We start from the raw sequence: 17,035 nt of genomic DNA, 5'->3' as shown, positions 1-17,035 counted from the left end.
TGTTTTAAAACAGACTTTAAAAAAATCAGCACAAACAAATTTAATAAAAAAAAATGAGAAAACACAATTTATGTTTATTGCAATTAAAATATGATCAGCCATATTGTTTTTAATAATTTATCTTATATTTTCATTGTTTTAATTGATATTTTGTCATCATCATCATCATCATCATCATCATCATCATCATCATCAGGAGAGTAGAAAGTAGGCCTTGGATTTACGTTTGGCGTTACAACTCTCTCTTCCCTTATTTAGTTTTCACATTCCATGAACGATGTTTCTAATAAAGGGGAAAGAATTGTTGTTTTCTGGGGTCGCTTATTGTTGGCTAGTTTTTGACCTTGAAGTAGTATCTTTTTAGACCTATACATCAGATGGCATCATGCCTTGTCTGAAATGATGTCCACAAAAATCATTATTATTGATGTTAACAACTCAATAAAGCTCATCATCAGTTATTACTCACTGATACCCCGTTGTGTTCCATGGAGTTCGGATAATAACGAATTTCCCCAGATGCCTCATACTCTCTAGCTCTTTTTATCATCTTTGCAAATGGATTTGCATTATTGCAACAGCCAATTACCTTTGATTTCTTGTTGGCAACGCCCATTGGTCTTCACTGTAATTTGGGTGGAAATAAGCCCCCCCCAAGAACTTAGTACTCTCAGCACTCATTCAGTGGAAGTCTGATGAGTGTTCTCTCTCTCCATTGCTTCCATTCTCCTTGAGACTTCACAATTATTTTATGTGGCATCAGCCGAAGCTGATGCCTTTTTGTAGGGAAGAGATAAAATATTCTTTGCAGTTTTGATTCTCATGCTTCATGTCATGTTTCGTTTATGTTTTTGTTTTACTTCTGTTGCAATTTCCATGCAGCTGATTAGTGTTTTAGTTTATATAGGTGGGTTTCTGCATTTGAGGATTTTCCATTGAAATTTCATTTGTTTTTCTCGTTGCTGTCTTTTCTATAATCTCAATCTTCCCCTTTATATAATTTCTCTTGCTTTTTTTTCAGGTTTTTCAGAACTGTTCTTACTGATTCTATGATTATTAGTATTATCTTGACTTTTTCATATTCTATATCTTTTTCAGTTGTCGAACAAGTGCCTTATTATTATTATTATTATTATTATTGTTGTTGTTGTTATTGTTATTTTTATTATTATAAATTTTATATCATTTCTTTTATTTTGTTTTATTATTGCATAACATTTTATCTTTATTGATTTCTTTTTATCTTCATTTTTATTGCATATTAATAGGATACGTGTCCTCGGATGGAACGCTTTATCTATAAAAAGCATATCTGCAAAAAAGGAATTTCCTAAAATAAAAATTATTTTCTCATACAATAAAATAAAGTGCAGAAATCATATTTAATGTTTTAAAATACATTTTTCTGACTTCCCAAAGTTTTTTTTATTACTTTTTAGGAATATATATCCAGAAATTTGCAGTTGCAACATAAGCAGTTCTGACTTTCGGCAGAAAGCTGAATCAAATTCCAATCCTTCTACACAATATTAACTGAACAAAACCAATTTTGCAAACTAAAACTTGGTTTTAGTTTTATCTTGAATTGATAAGCAAAAAAAAAAAAAAATCAAGTCACGCGTTCCTTTGTAAAAGTTTTAATCGTTAAAAGCGCACCTCAAAATAATTCAAGATTTATTAGACAGGTTCAAGTTAATCAACGGAGTGGGAAGGATATTTAGGGTCAAATCAGAGTAAAAATGAAAAAATAATTTGGTTCGTATTGTTTAGATTTCTTGGTGAATTTCATTAATATTATTTCAGTTAGCCAAACATGAGAATTTTCCATTATGGTCGATTTTTTTTTTTTTTTTTTTTTTTTTTGTGAAGTGGTTGCTAATTTCATAATTTGTCTCCCCATCACCAAAAGTCTGAAACAATCAAAAAGATTTTTAAAGTAAACATCACCTCATTTCTATTTAAAACAAAAAAAATAATAATTTAGATCAGTAAAAAGCAAAAATGGTCCCACCTTCAAATTTGAAAAACCGTTCGTTTATACATGTCGATTTATTACAATCGTGATAGGAACTGGGTTTTCATTACTAGTTAAATTTATATAAGAAAGTGATCCTTCACATTTAAGTATAAAATATGTTTTATAATTTTTATTTCCTTTTTTATTGGTATTTTTTTTTAGTCTGTTTACATGTAATCGCAAAACGTTAGAAATTGAAGTTTTTCAGGGTAAAATGACGTTGTGTGTAAAGATTTATCATAAATTTATTTGAAGCACTATAATTCATATTTGAGTCACGTAAATTACTGACAGTGGTATTTTAATAGTTATTATTTAGAGTTAAATAATTATTTTATATTTCGTTAGGACACAAAGCTGGTGTACAAGCTGTGGCTGGAGAAAAATAGAAAAAAAAATTGAAATTTAAAGAAATTAGTTTTGTAGTAAACACCTATGAGCTATTATTTTGATTTTGATTTTCTTTGGGGGGATTTTTATTCCTGTTGCTGGTGACCTATTTGTGTAAAGACATCATCTGTTTTGTTGTCGGCCAATCGATTCTATACTAGTGAAACTTCATGAAAGTCATGTAATAATGAAAAGGAAACATTGTTTGTAATGTCCCTTCCTTCATGGCGGACAAAGCAAAGAAAAAAAGATAACTGCTTTTCTGGTGTAAATATGTGAATTATTTTTTTAAGAAAAAAAAAAATGAGTGTCCATTTTGATCCATAAGAATGATCCATAAATATGTAATGGCTTGCAAAATATGGTAACGAATATAGGTCACTAATCGTTCTCGGTTAGTGGCAAAAGAGATGAAATAGTGATGGAATGTTTAAAAATAAGTAACTATCAGATTTTTATTTAAGAGGAGAGAAGAATTTGTAAGTTTGGTGAAAATAAGAGCAAAGGTTTAATCATTAATAATTGAAAAATAAACTTTGGAAGAAATGAGAATTTATAAAGAGTACATGAAATCAATAGGCCAAAGAACCAAGTCGTGTTTTTTAATTTGTGTGATATGAAATAAATTTGTGTGATATGAAATAAATTTTTTTAATTTGTGTGATATGAAATAAATTTTTTTAATTTGTGTGATATGAAATAAATTTTTTTAATTTGTGTGATATGAAATAAATTTTTTTAATTTGCGTGATATGAAATAAACTTTTTTAATTTGTGTGATATGAAATAAATTTTTTTAATTTGTGTGATATGAAATAAATTTTTTTAATTTGTATGATATAAAATAAATTTTTTTAATTTGTGTGATATGAAATAAATTTTTTTAATTTGTGTGATATGAAATAAATTTTTTTAATTTGTGTGATATGAAATAAATTTTTTTAATTTGTGTGATATGAAATAAATTTTTTTAATTTGTATGATATGAAATAAAATTTTTTAATTTGTGTGATATGAAATAAATTTGTATGATATGAAATAAATTTTTTTAATTTGTGTGATATGAAATAAATTTTTTTTAATTTGTGTGATATGAAATAATTTTTTTTAATTTGTATGATATGAAATAAATTTTTTTAATTTGTGTGATATGAAATAAATTTTTTTAATTTGTGTGATATGAAATAAATTTTTTTAATTTGTGTGATATGAAATAAATTTTTTTAATTTGTGTGATATGAAATAAATTTTTTTAATTTGTGTGATATGAAATAAATTTTTTTAATTTGTGTGATATGAAATAAATTTTTTTAATTTTTGTGATATGAAATAAATTTTTTTAATTTGTGTGATATGAAATAAATTTTTTTAATTTGTGTGATATGAAATAAATTTTTTTAATTTGTGTGATATGAAATAAACTTTTTTAATTTGTGTGATATGAAATAAATTTTTTTAATTTGTGTGATATGGAATAAATTTTTTTAATTTGTGTGATATGAAATAAATTTTTTTAATTTGTGTGATATGAAATAAATTTTTTTAATTTGTGTGATATGAAATAAATTTTTTTAATTTGTGTGATATGAAATAAATTTTTTTAATTTGTGTGATATAAAATAAATTTTTTTAATTTGTGTGATATGAAATAAATTTTTTTAATTTGTATGATATGAAATATTTTTTTTTTAATTTGTGTGATATGAAATACATTTTTTTAATTTGTGTGATATGAAATAAATTTTTTTAATTTGTGTGATATGAAATAAATTTTTTTAATTTGTGTGATATGAAATAAATTTTTTTAATTTGTGTGATATGAAATAAATTTTTTTAATTTGTGTGATATGAAATAAACTTTTTTAATTTGTGTGATATGAAATAAATTTTTTTTAATTTGTGTGATATGAAATAAATTTTTTTAATTTGTGTGATATGAAATAATTTTTTTTAATTTGTGTGATATGAAATAAATTTTTTTAATTTGTGTGATATGAAATAAATTTTTTTAATTTGTGTGATATGAAATAAATTTTTTTAATTTGTGTGATATGAAATAAATTCAGTAAAGTTATAACTAATAACAATCTTCTATAATTACTAATCCCCTTCCCTCTACATTCTTTTTCGGTATGTCAGTATCATCTATCGGTACATTGTGCATGATCATTAATTTGCTCGTCTTTTGATCAAGATGCCTAATTCTTTTTAATGGTTCAGAGTATCTTATTAGCGAAATATATATGCTTATTCTTTTAACTATATTCTATTGTATAAATTTGTTTTTAAGAATTTCTTTGTTCTTTTCTGGTATTTTTTTCTAATCTCCTCTCTAATTCTTGTAGATTTTATGGTTCCTGTTCCCAGAACTCCTAAATATTTGTTGGTATCATGTCCACAAAATACACTAATATCTTCTTGGCTGTGCAGTTCCATGCCTTCAGGTGTCTCCAGTTTTCTCCTTTTCATCTCTAAGAGTGCACATCTTTCCATTCCAAATTGTTGATTGGATATTCTGGTCATGTTTATCAGTTTTTGCAGTTCATTTTTGCTTTTTGTATATAGCTTTAAGGCATCAATATACATCAAGTGGTTTATTCTTTGTTCTGTATCTGTAAACTTTTATCCAGAATCACATCTTCTTAGTATGTGGTTGGCTATGATAAACATTCGTGGTGATAAAGAGTGTCCTTCGAAGACATATCTCCATATTGTTATCTCATTCAGGTGTTTTCTTCCAGCTGTCAGTTCCAGTTGTTTTCTTAATCATATTAATAATTTAGTCGGATAGCTTTCTTCTAGTCAATCCATGCCATGGCTATGTTCTTTTTCTTACTTTTTACCTTCAGAATTTTTTAAATTTATGTATAACAGGTCGCACATTTCTCTTTTTCGTTTCCAGCAACTTTTTTCCTCGAATTAACGATTGCTAAGCGAGTGATAGATCTGTTCACTCAATTGTGTCGTTAGAATTTTCGTATTGCTGGTAAACAGGTTATTATCTGCTGTTGGGGTTGTTCCGTTTTGGGCGTTTTTCTAATTTATTGCAGTTCTTCCTTTCGTCATCTGTTCTGATATGTTTGTTTTGCAAATACATCATCTTTTTTTTTTGCACGAGTCTTTAATGAAAGTCGTGAGTTTTTTTAAAACCAATATGAATGTATTTTATCAGGACTTAGCGTTTTCCAGTTTGCCATTTTCTTTAAGGTCCTTTCAACGTTTCTTCATTACTTTCTGTTTCTGTTCCTTATTGAATTTCCTGAAGTATTTCCATGTCTTTCAGCCATTTGGTATTTCTGTTGCAGTCTTGAGGTTTTCCAAATATCTAGCTTTTTTTTTTTACAAAGGAATCACCACTTATCAAGGCCCATAGGCCACTCGAGGATAAGGGTTCAAGAGTATACAGGGGTCAAAAGGACAATATAGTAATCGTTAGAAATGTAGATTTGGTAAACTGGATTACTTAAGGGGAACGGCTCATCAAAAACTTGTTTACATTGGACTTGAAGACGGCCACATTGTATTCAGCTGGAAAGCAGGTAAACGGAAGAGAGTTCCACAGGTGTGCAGTTCTTAGAAAGAAGCTTTGTTCATGGAACTACGTTTAGGTTTAGGCACAGATAAAGAGAGGGGAAATTATTGATATTGTTTTCAGCCAAACGAGTGTTTCTTGTGAAAGTTTGTCCATAAATTGGAGCTCAGACGAGCACTTGCCATAAAAATAACGATAAAACAGAAACAGGCTCACAACGTCTCTTCTGTGAGAAAGTGGTTGCAACGAAGAGAAAAGGGCATTCCCCACTAGTCTATGAAGTCTATTCTGAACTCTGTCATGCAGAATAAGGTCTTCCTAGCACCTCTTGCCCAGATGTGACAGCAATACTCCATCCTTGGACGTACCTGCTCTTATATAGGTAGAGAATTGCATCAGCGTGTAGATATCTACTGGATCGATAGAAGGATCCCATCATTTTTCCAGCGACTTTGGCAACAGATTTGATGTATGTATTCCATTTTAGATCAGGAGTAAAGGTCAAGCCCAGAAGCTTGTCAAAACATGGAGCCTCCCCAAGACGAGAGCCATTCGTTTTAATTGATGCCAGATGGGGATCAGAACGTTGATGATGCAAAGATAGAAGCTTGGTTTTAGATGCATTAAAAGTAACCAGCCACTTTTTCCCCACTGTACCACTTGCTCAAGATCAGAGGAGAGAGAATCAGAGAGAACTTGGTCGTTTACGGCCTTTGATGTGCTGCTATAGATGGTAGTGTCGTCAGCAAAAATGTCTACGAATGATCTAGCTCCAGATGCATTTTGTTTCTGTCGGGTCTGGTTGTTCTGTTCTTGTTATTCCTCTGTTTACATTTTAATAAAACTGTCGTCCATTCTTTTCAATTTTTTTTTTTTGTGCTGTTCTGATTTATATCATCTCAATCATTCTTCTTTTGCTGCTATCTTTTGTTTTAGTTTTTCCTGTTTCTTATTTAGTTTTTCATTATGATTTCCTCTTTATTCATTATTTCATGTTCCCTTTCATCTTGCTTACAGTTTTAGCTTGTTTTCTAAGTTTGCTGATCGTGAGTTTTCAGTATGGTTTCCCATTCAGGTTTTGTCTCTCAATTCTTTTATATTTTACTTTTAGTTTCATACTTACTAATTTTACCCCTTCATACATTAACCTGTTTAGGTTTATGATAGTGTCTATTGAGATATATAAAAGGAGTCAGTTTACTTTTTTGTTTTTGATTTTAATTTCTTCCACTCTTTGTTTCTTATAGATTGGAGTTTTGTTTTCTCCTCGTTCGTAAATCATTTGATGTTTTCAATTTCTCTCGCTTCTTTCTCAGAGAGGTCTGTAATTTCTTGGTTTTCATTTTCCAATTCAATATTAATATTTTGCCACCTGTGTATTTTTATTAAGAGATATTTCTTTACAGCATCTATCTTTTGTTTGATTTCCATCAGTTCCTGCTCTAAGAACAACCATCTCTTGACTGTCTGACTTGCTCTGCAATCCTCTCTTCAGTTGCAGGGTAGTTTTGTTCACTTCCAGAAGCCCATTTCAGCATTTCATAACTATGTTATTCTCTTTTGTGTTCCATTTCTTTTTGGTTTGTAGTTCCGTTTGTTCCTACTTTGATGTGTTCGATTTGTGTTAGTTTCATGCATGGAATTACAAAGGTTATTTACCTGTCTTTTTGTTCCTGAGATTAAAAGAGCTAACATTCGCAGGATACTAACCAGGTCTCTAATGTTGACCAATGAGTTATTTTGATGCATGGAAATTATTACAATTTCACACAGTAATTGTAATTTTCCAAGGTTATAAAAATAGTCACAAACATATACAAAATATTCTGAAATTCCATAAGTTTCTTTCTTTTCAATTAATAATTAAAAATGACATTTATTTTGATAGCATTTGAGGAGTCTGATGCTTAAAATGGTGACAAGAAAAGGATATCCATATTTGTAGATACCCCCCCCCCCCAATAATCGGGGTGTTTAATTAACATTTTTGTTAATTGTTAATACAGAATTAATTACATGGCACTTTCATCGTCTTATTTATGAAATCCACACTAATTTGTCGGCACTTTCTTTTCACCAATGTTATTTAATCTCTGGCGAATTATTAATGAGTTATTCTTGGACATCAAATATTAGAAAAATAATCACAAAAATCAGCAGAAAATATTAACAATGTCGATCGTAAAAGACAATGAATCTGCCTTTAGATTTAAGATTCATTGTTTGGTAAGATCTTTTAACTGGCATTCAACTAGAAACAAAACAAAATAAGGAAACACATGAAACGTTTTTAAATTAAAAAGGGTTATTTTATAATAGAGCCATGGAAAAAGAATAATTTGCTTAATCAAGTCTTGTCTAGCCATTACTCGCTTAAGAATGTTCAAATGTGTGTTTAGCCCATGAAAATATTCAAAATGGTATCAGTTTTTGCGAAAAACGAGGAAAATGAAAATCTTACAATTGGACGTACCTGCTAAAGCTTTTTTTAAATTTATTAGTTTTCTATATAATAACAAATGTGCACACACTAAAATCATCTTTGTGGTAGTTATTGAGAGTTATATCATGGAAGAGGCATCAAAAATTGTTAATCTAACTAACAATATTAAATATGGTTTCATTGAATAGCAAGGAAGATAATTGAAATAACACAAAAAGAAATGACAGGCATAAATAATATTCAGATCACCTAAAGATTTAATGAATTCATTTTCTTGGAAAAAAACATAATAGTTGTTGACAGAATATAAAATCACTTCTAAAATATTGAAATTTAGATAATTTTTACTTATTAGGAGATTTTACTCAAATAATCACATTTGTAGAGCCCAATTCTTTTATCTTCATCCAGATAACAAGCAATTACAATCTTATAATGTAGATGACACGTACTGCAGCAATTTGTTTCCACTTCTATTTACTTTGTCTCCTTTTTTCTTTTTTTTTTTTTGATAGTTGGTCGTAAACGTAATTAATAAGGAACAGCACAAGATAACAAGTTTCTAGAGAGTTTTATTGCTCTTCTAAAAAATATACAGTATACATTATCTCTCATCCATCAATCATAAGGGAATGGCTATCATGAAACTAATCACTCTGTTCCACAGTTGAGAAAAAGAAAGCAGAAAGATTTTATCAAATTGTAGCAGTTACATGATTGAGACACAAGAAAAAACGACAGTTTTCTATACGATCGTTTCTGAGAGGATATAGATTTCTATTGATAACAACGCTCGTCACAGGGACAACAACTTCGAAGTCACACACACACACACACACACACACACACACACATATATATATATATAAAGATTCCGTAAGAAACAATCTGTACGAAACACACAAACCAAAAAAAAACAGACTTCTTGTGTATTCTTGTTTTCCTGTGTCGATAAAACTGCTAAAATGAATATGAATTCTAGAGAGAATGTTTGTCTTTTATGTTGAAACTGTGGTGACCGTTTTGTCTTCATATCAAGCAAAGCCAATCAGATTAATACAGATTAATACTACAAAATATTTATCTCCAACAAGCATTTCAAGTTCATCAACTCTTTTACAAGCTCATCAACTCTTTTAAAAGCTCATTAACTCCTTTACAGACACATCAACTCTTTTACAAGTTCATCAGCTCAATTACAACCTCATTAACTTCTGTACAAGCTCACTTACTCATTTACAAGCTTATTCGCCACGTATCTCTTTAGACTCTTTGTCTGTGACACAACTTTCTGTACATGTAACTCTAACTCTAAAATTCTAAAACAATTTTCCATTCTTTGCATGCAAATTTCCAATTCTAATCAGCGCATCTAAATATTTATAGATATCTGCAATTAAAAGTTTTTAACCTAAGAACAGATTTAGAAACATTTAAATAAGTTTATTTAACATAACTGAAGATTTTAAAGCAATAGTTTTCACTTATGTAACTTATTTACATTCCTTTTTTAAAGTGATTTACATTTTTTGTTATGTAGATATCAATAAGTTGTTCGTATTATTTGGATTCTTTGAACTGCTGTTCTCATTTTGATTGTTATAACCTGCAACCTTCTTCAGGTGAATCTTGTCGAACTCAGGAATTGGGACGGAATTTCGAACAAGACTCTTTATTTACTTCATGGGGGTAGCATGCCCTCGTTCCATCAGCCATCAGAAGTCCTAAGTAATTCGATATTATTTTTCAGTCGCCCAGGCTGAAAATCGAACCATAAACCTTCAGAATATGACTTTTACAATTGATTTTTACAAGTACCCTAACCACTGCGCCACGGGTCCTTGCGGATATAGTTGAAAAAGTGATATTGCCCTGATAGAACAAGAGCATGTTACCTCCGTGAAGTAAATAAAGGATTCCATTAGAAATTTCGTTCAAATTCCCAAGTTTGACAGAAACATTCCTAAGTTCGACAAAATACACCTGAAGAAGGTCGGAGGTTACATCGGCCGAAACGTTGTGGAAATGGCACTTAAAATGAGAACAATAGTCTAATGAATCCAAATAATACGAATAATAAATCCTCATCTAAAAAATTTAGAAATGAATAAGTTGCTTCTTCATCGTTTTTGAATTTTAACAATAGTTTGATCTCAAATGTCGATTCAATACTTATTAATTTTAAAGAATTTCACTGAATGAATAGAATGTATTATTAAGCTTCTTTTTTTTTTCAAAAAAGGTTATTTAGAAAAATAAATTGTTAGTTTTATATTGTATATAAATGTATTTTGCAATATTGCTTCCATACTTTCACACGATATAAACCGAAGTATTGTTTTCATAACTCTACCATAACAATTACCCCAAACTAAGCCTAATATTACGCTAATTCTTTGTGTAGAGGTAAATGAAAGCATATCCAAGATATTCCAAATGAGAAGTTTCAAAAAGAATATCCAAAAGATTACATAAAATTTGGAATTTGATCCTTCTAATTGATTGTAAAATAGTCGTCTGGCAAGTAACAGTGTTTTTTTTTTTAACTTGTAAACTTCTGTAAAAGTCGCAACTTGATTTGAGTTTCACTGTTCTTGTCGGAACTGCTTATGTAACGACTCTAAATCTTTGTATTCTTATTTTTAAAAGGTTGATTCTAATCTGACAATGGTAAATTGACTCAAATATTCAGATAATTACATATGCTCAACAAATACTGAGAAGTAAATTATGATTGAAATGGTTTATGAACAGAATATTTTCTTTGCATTTGCTGAAAGAAACGAGTAAATTGTAAGTGATGCAATTCATGACTTTTTTTAAAATCTGTAGTGCAATGTGTGAAAAACGAATTGAAATTGTATCTTTTTTTCATTTTTTGTGCTTTGTTTTGTTTTCTACTTTTTCCATTTTACACACCAGTAAAACCTCCAGTAATTTCAGATTATTTTAAAAACTGAATCTGAAAAATTCCAATGCTAAAAATAAAATTATATACAAATTATCTGACTAAATCTTTCTTTGTTTTCTTTATTTTTTTCAGGTAAGTGTTTATTTTCATTTCTTAAACGAAGTTGCCTTCATTTTGTGCAGTCAACGATGCCAGTTTCAAAAATGCAGGTTTGTGAACAAATACTTTTAATGCATGTAATGTTATAATTGAACCAAAGCCTGATTTACAATCTTAAATATGCATGGAGTGAGTCTTTTTTGCGTTTCTAAAATGATAAAGAAAAGTTAATTTTATCGTTGTCCAGTATAATTCAGGGGCGATAACTAACTTTTGAATTAGTACCTGCTCTATCTAGCATTTTGAGTGCTTATAAAAGTAAGTAGACTTTTAAGGCACTGCTAAAACCAAATTCTCTTCCTCCCTCTAGAAGGGATTTTAGTTTGTTTTTTTACTTTTGAAATGGCTCACGGACACCACCAACAAAAAAAAGTTCTATATCCCGGGTGGTACTGTGTTTAAAGAAACATTAAACTGAGGAGGCATCCAGAGCACTAATAAAACCAAGTTTCTCTCACTCATAGATAAGAAAACTAATGTTTAAATTTCAATCTGAAAACAATGTTTACTATATGATAACATTACAAGTCATGTTTCGAAGAAACCGCAAGAAAAGCATTCGACAACAACTAGATGATCAAAATCGGTATGCCGATTAAGGAACCTGATCAACTCCAATGAGGAATTAAGATTCTGTATTTCAGTAATCGTGACCACCACAACAAGAAAAAGTTATATATATATATATATATATATATATATATATATATATATATATATATATATATATATATATATAGAGAGAGAGAGAGAGAGAGAGAGAGAGAGATATATAGATAGATAAAATATGTATGTATATATTATCTATACTAGTAGGCTGGTCAGCATTACCTTGTCGGGAAATAAGCTTAAATACAGTATTTTAATTTACGATATTTTAATTTATGCAGGTTTTGTGATTATTATTATAGAGCCAATCCTCAATTAATTATCATTACCGATTATATAACAGTAGCCCCCGGTGTGGCCCGGTATAAAATACTCTTAAATATGATATTTTGATTCATGCAGATGTTGTATTTAGTATTATAGAGTCAATGTTCTATTGATCATTATATTGTACCCAATATATAGTAGGGATATATGGTAAAAAAAATGACTTACATGCCATCGGTTAGAATCAAGACAAATGCACTTAGTGTTTCAATCTTAGTCGTTACTATCGACAGCTGTATAAAAAAAAATGTTCGAAATGAATCGATTTTAATGTATAAATGTATAATCGCACATATGTAGAAGTAGAAAATTTAGTTGAATTACTCCTGCTAAGTTCAATTTTATTTTACTTTTGACTCCTTAACGACTACATTTACCGGCTAAAAACCAAATCGATAGTTCCTCAGGTCAAAATCCCCTATATATCAAGTTCCAAATCTATAGACCAAAAATTAAAACATCAGTTTGATTGAAACCATCCCGCACACACAAAGACAAGTTCACTTTATTTATATATATATATATATATATATATATATATATACACGCACATATATATATATGTATATATATATACATGCACATATATATATGTATATATATACACGCACATATATATATGTATATATATATACACGCACATATATATATGTATATATATACACGCACATATATATATGTATATATATATACACACACATACAGTGATGATCATATTTATTGGCACGGTAAAATAAAAGTTAAATTTTGTCTAATAAATTCTAAAAAAGGGATTAAATTAAAGAAAATAACAAAGTATATTATGTATTTTTAACTGGCCTTTCCGATGCAGCAATCGGATTTTAGAAAAAATAAATAACAAAGGAACAACAAACATAATTGCAAAAAACCCTTGTTCAAAATTATTGGCACGATTTATTTAATAATCAATTGTATAGCCTTTGGCCTTGATTACCTTCCTCAGTCGCTTTTCATAGTTTACAACCAAGTTGTTGCACTCTTCAGTAGTAATTTTAGCCCACTCTTCCTGACAATAATCCTCCAATTGAATAAGATTCTTAGGCTTCCTTTGCATTACCCTCAATTTTAATGTTCTCCATAAATTTTCAATTGGATTAAGGTCTGGGCTTTGTGATGGCCACTCCAAAACATTAATATGATTGTCCTCAAGCCATTTCTTAGTCAGTTTAGCCGAATGCTTTGGGTCATTATCTTGCATGAACCACCAACGACGACCAAGTGAGAGCTCTTTAGCAGAGTCTTTCAGGTTTTCATCCAATATTTTAACATAATCTTCCTTTTTTATGCTACCTGTGACCTTAACAAGTCGCCCTGGTCCAGAGGCAGCAAAGGATCCCCAAAACATCAAACTGCCTCCACCGTGCTTCACTGTGGGTATGGTGTTCTTAGGCAGGAAAGCTTCGCCAGATTTTCTGTAAATATAAGACACTTTATTATGGCCAAATAACTCTATTTTCGTTTCGTCAGTCCATAGAACACGTTTCCAGAATGCAACATCTTTATCAATATGACGTTTTGCAAAGGCTAGCCTTGCTTTCAGGTGCATAGGCTTCAATAAGGGAGTCTTTCTCGGACGACATGCTTTTAAACCAGCTCTCTTCAAAACTCTACCAACTGTATGTCGAGATACATTCACTCCAGAGGTGCTCTGTTCATCAACAATCTCCCCAACAGAGATCCTTGGGTTTTGTTTTACTTGTCAAACAATTTTCCGTTCATCTCTTGGGGAAAGAATCCTTTTTCTCCCTCTACCCTCTAAACTCATAACGTGGCCTTGCGATTTGAACTTGTTTATTATGGCTCTAACAGTAGATTTGGGAAGGTTTAGCTTCTTTGAAATCTTATCATAGCCCTCCCTATTGGTATGGCATGCTACAACAAGCTTCCTGACGTCTTCGCTGTGTTCCTTAGTTTTAACCATGGCGATTGAAAATTATAATTTAGTCACTTATAATAGTTTAAATAAATCGCTATCTAAAAATTATCTGAAAAAAATTATTCACTGAATTAGCGTTAAACAAGGATAATATGGCTATAAAAAAGTTCAGAAAGCACGTAAACCGGAAATTGATTGATATTATACTGATACTAAAAGAAAAACAAAGCCGTGCCAATAATTTTGAACAAGGGTTTTTTGCAATTATGTTTGTTGTTCCTTTGTTATTTATTTTTTCTAAAATCCGATTGCTGCATCGGAAAGGCCAGTTAAAAATACATAATATACTTTATTATTTTCTTTAATTTAATCCCTTTTTTAGAATTTATTAGACAAAATTTAACTTTTATTTTACCGTGCCAATAAATATGATCATCACTGTATATATATGTATATATATATACACACACATATATATATATGTATATATATACACATATATATATATGTGTATATATATATATATACACACACACATATATATACATATATATATGCATATATATATACATATATATATACATATGTATATATATGCATATATATATACATATATATACATATATATATATATATGTATGTGTATATATATATGTATATATGTATATATGTACATGTATATATATATATATATATATATATATATATACAGTTAGTTTGGAAAATGTATATATACATATATACTTCTTTGGAAATTGCTTGTAAAACGAAAGTGTATATGTTTTGTTGTATTAAATCGACTGTCCTTATTTTGGATCGAGATTTCTGAAGCAAGTCTGTTTGTGTGCAATAACAACAAAAAAAAAACATGCGTCTTACGATTATGTGATTGGCAACCAAAGGAATGACACCCAGTCAGAGTATTATACATTACATCAGTATGAATAAATGTCTATGAAATAGGTTACATTACCTTTTTATTTCCAAATCCACGATGCGTCTGCCCAGCATCTGGCGGCTAGTGGTGGCCTGACCTCTGTGTCATTAAGTATCTTTCAACAAGTCAGCGCTTTTGTGAGAAGAAAACCTACAACTGATACAGTTTCCAGTTATCATGCACTTGCTTGTCATTGGATTCTGAGTGTGGATGCTCAGAGAGTGATACATGTGTCATACAAGCATTTATCATTGAGATCATTTGGTACAGATATCTCTTTTTTAAAAGTCTTGTGGCGATAGAGACGAGTTGGAAGTATGTAGCCACAATTCTGCACATAGGCGGCTTAAACTTATTATCGTTGTTAGTTTTGAGTGACAGGAACTAGTTTCGGCGGGATTTGTGCAACTGATCAGCCCTTTTAAGAGACAGTGCTGCTCACCCAGATCATGGGAGATGTCTAAAAAAGGTGTCCTTAAAATCGTCTGTTCCTGTTTTCAGCTGGTCAGCTACCTGCGGCTGACGGTTGTTCATTTCGCCAGAGGAAATAAAAGAAAAAACAAAAACAATGTGATATATTCTAAAAAGAAAACTAAATTGAATATTGCTACCTGAAACGTAAGGACTTCTTGATATGAAATTGTCAGTTAATTCAGAGCAAAGAACAACTATTGTTGCCAGAGAATTAGATACAATGTGGATATTGCTGCTCTATCTGAAACCCGTTTTAGTGCTGAAGATCAACTTACTGAAAAAGGTGAAGGGTATACGTTTTTCTGGAAAGGCAAACCCAAGGGAGTAAAAATGGGAAAGAGGAGTTGGTTTTGCTATCAGGACAAATATTACATCTCAGTTAGACCAACCTTGTGAAATTAGTGATTGAATCATGTTGCTGAGGATGCCTTTACCTTGTAATCGTTATGTGTCAGTTATCTCAGTATCTGCCCTTGCTTTGGATAGTAGGCAGGATGTCAAAATAGGGTTTTATCAAGATCTAGAGAATTGTATCAAAGGGATACCAAAAGCAGATAAGATTTTGTTGATTCGAGCTTTTCATGCACAGGTCGGAAGTGATCAGAACACCTGGGGTGTCTTAGGAAAATATGGCCTTGGTGAGGCAAATGATAATGGAATTTTTCTTTTGCAGTTATGCACTGAACATAATCTTGCAATATGCAACACCTTCTACCAACAAAAACACAATCACAAGGTAACTTTGGTACACCCTAAATCAAGATATGGTTATATTCTTGATTATGTTATCATGTGCAAACGTGATCTTCAGGATATGTGTACTGTAAGGGTTATGTGGAATGCAGACTGTGACACTGATCACAAACTTGTTTGTGCTAAACTTAAGCTGTGAATAAGGAAAAAAGCCAGAGCCAATGGAGTAAAAGTGCCTAAACGCATCAATATCTCCAACTTGTATGTGAAACTCTTAGGATATCATTTATTAATATCTCATTTGACAGAACTTGAGAATAAGTCAAGTCACAAGTGTTAATGTAGACATTGGTTACCTCCCTTGCTTCAGTTACATGGTTACCTCCCTTGCTTGTGGTGATATAAATAGGAGTCGGCCATCTTGGTTTAGTCAGTTCGTTCGTACAGTTTAGACAGACTACAAGTGTCTCAACAAATGGTAGCAGAGATATCCCTCTGTGTGCGACAAAACGAAAAAAAAAAAAAAAAAAAAAAAATTTTTTTTTTTTTGTACAGCTTGTCTGTAGCACTAGACAGATCGGATATCGGATATGGCAACTTCGAACAAACAACCTCCATTGTTGGAGGGGGAGGATGTTTACGAGAA

General features: G+C 30.4%; 1 protein-coding gene across 1 annotated transcript; it reads left to right on the top strand.

Annotated features, from left to right (window-relative positions):
* Positions 1–16,108: 16,108 nt before the first annotated feature.
* LOC145245642 (protein CFDP2-like) lies at positions 16,109–16,588 on the top strand. Its single transcript, XM_080107205.1, has one exon. The coding sequence runs from the start codon at positions 16,109–16,111 to the stop codon at positions 16,586–16,588; it is 480 nt and encodes a 159-aa protein (XP_079963331.1).
* Positions 16,589–17,035: the final 447 nt, after the last annotated feature.

This window comes from Euprymna scolopes, chromosome 23 (assembly GCF_053919585.1).
Source record: "Euprymna scolopes isolate OS-2025 chromosome 23, ASM5391958v1, whole genome shotgun sequence".
Lineage (NCBI taxonomy): Eukaryota > Metazoa > Mollusca > Cephalopoda > Sepiida > Sepiolidae > Euprymna > Euprymna scolopes.
Note: the sequence above shows the minus strand (reverse complement) of the source record. Positions and strands in the feature narration are given on the sequence as shown.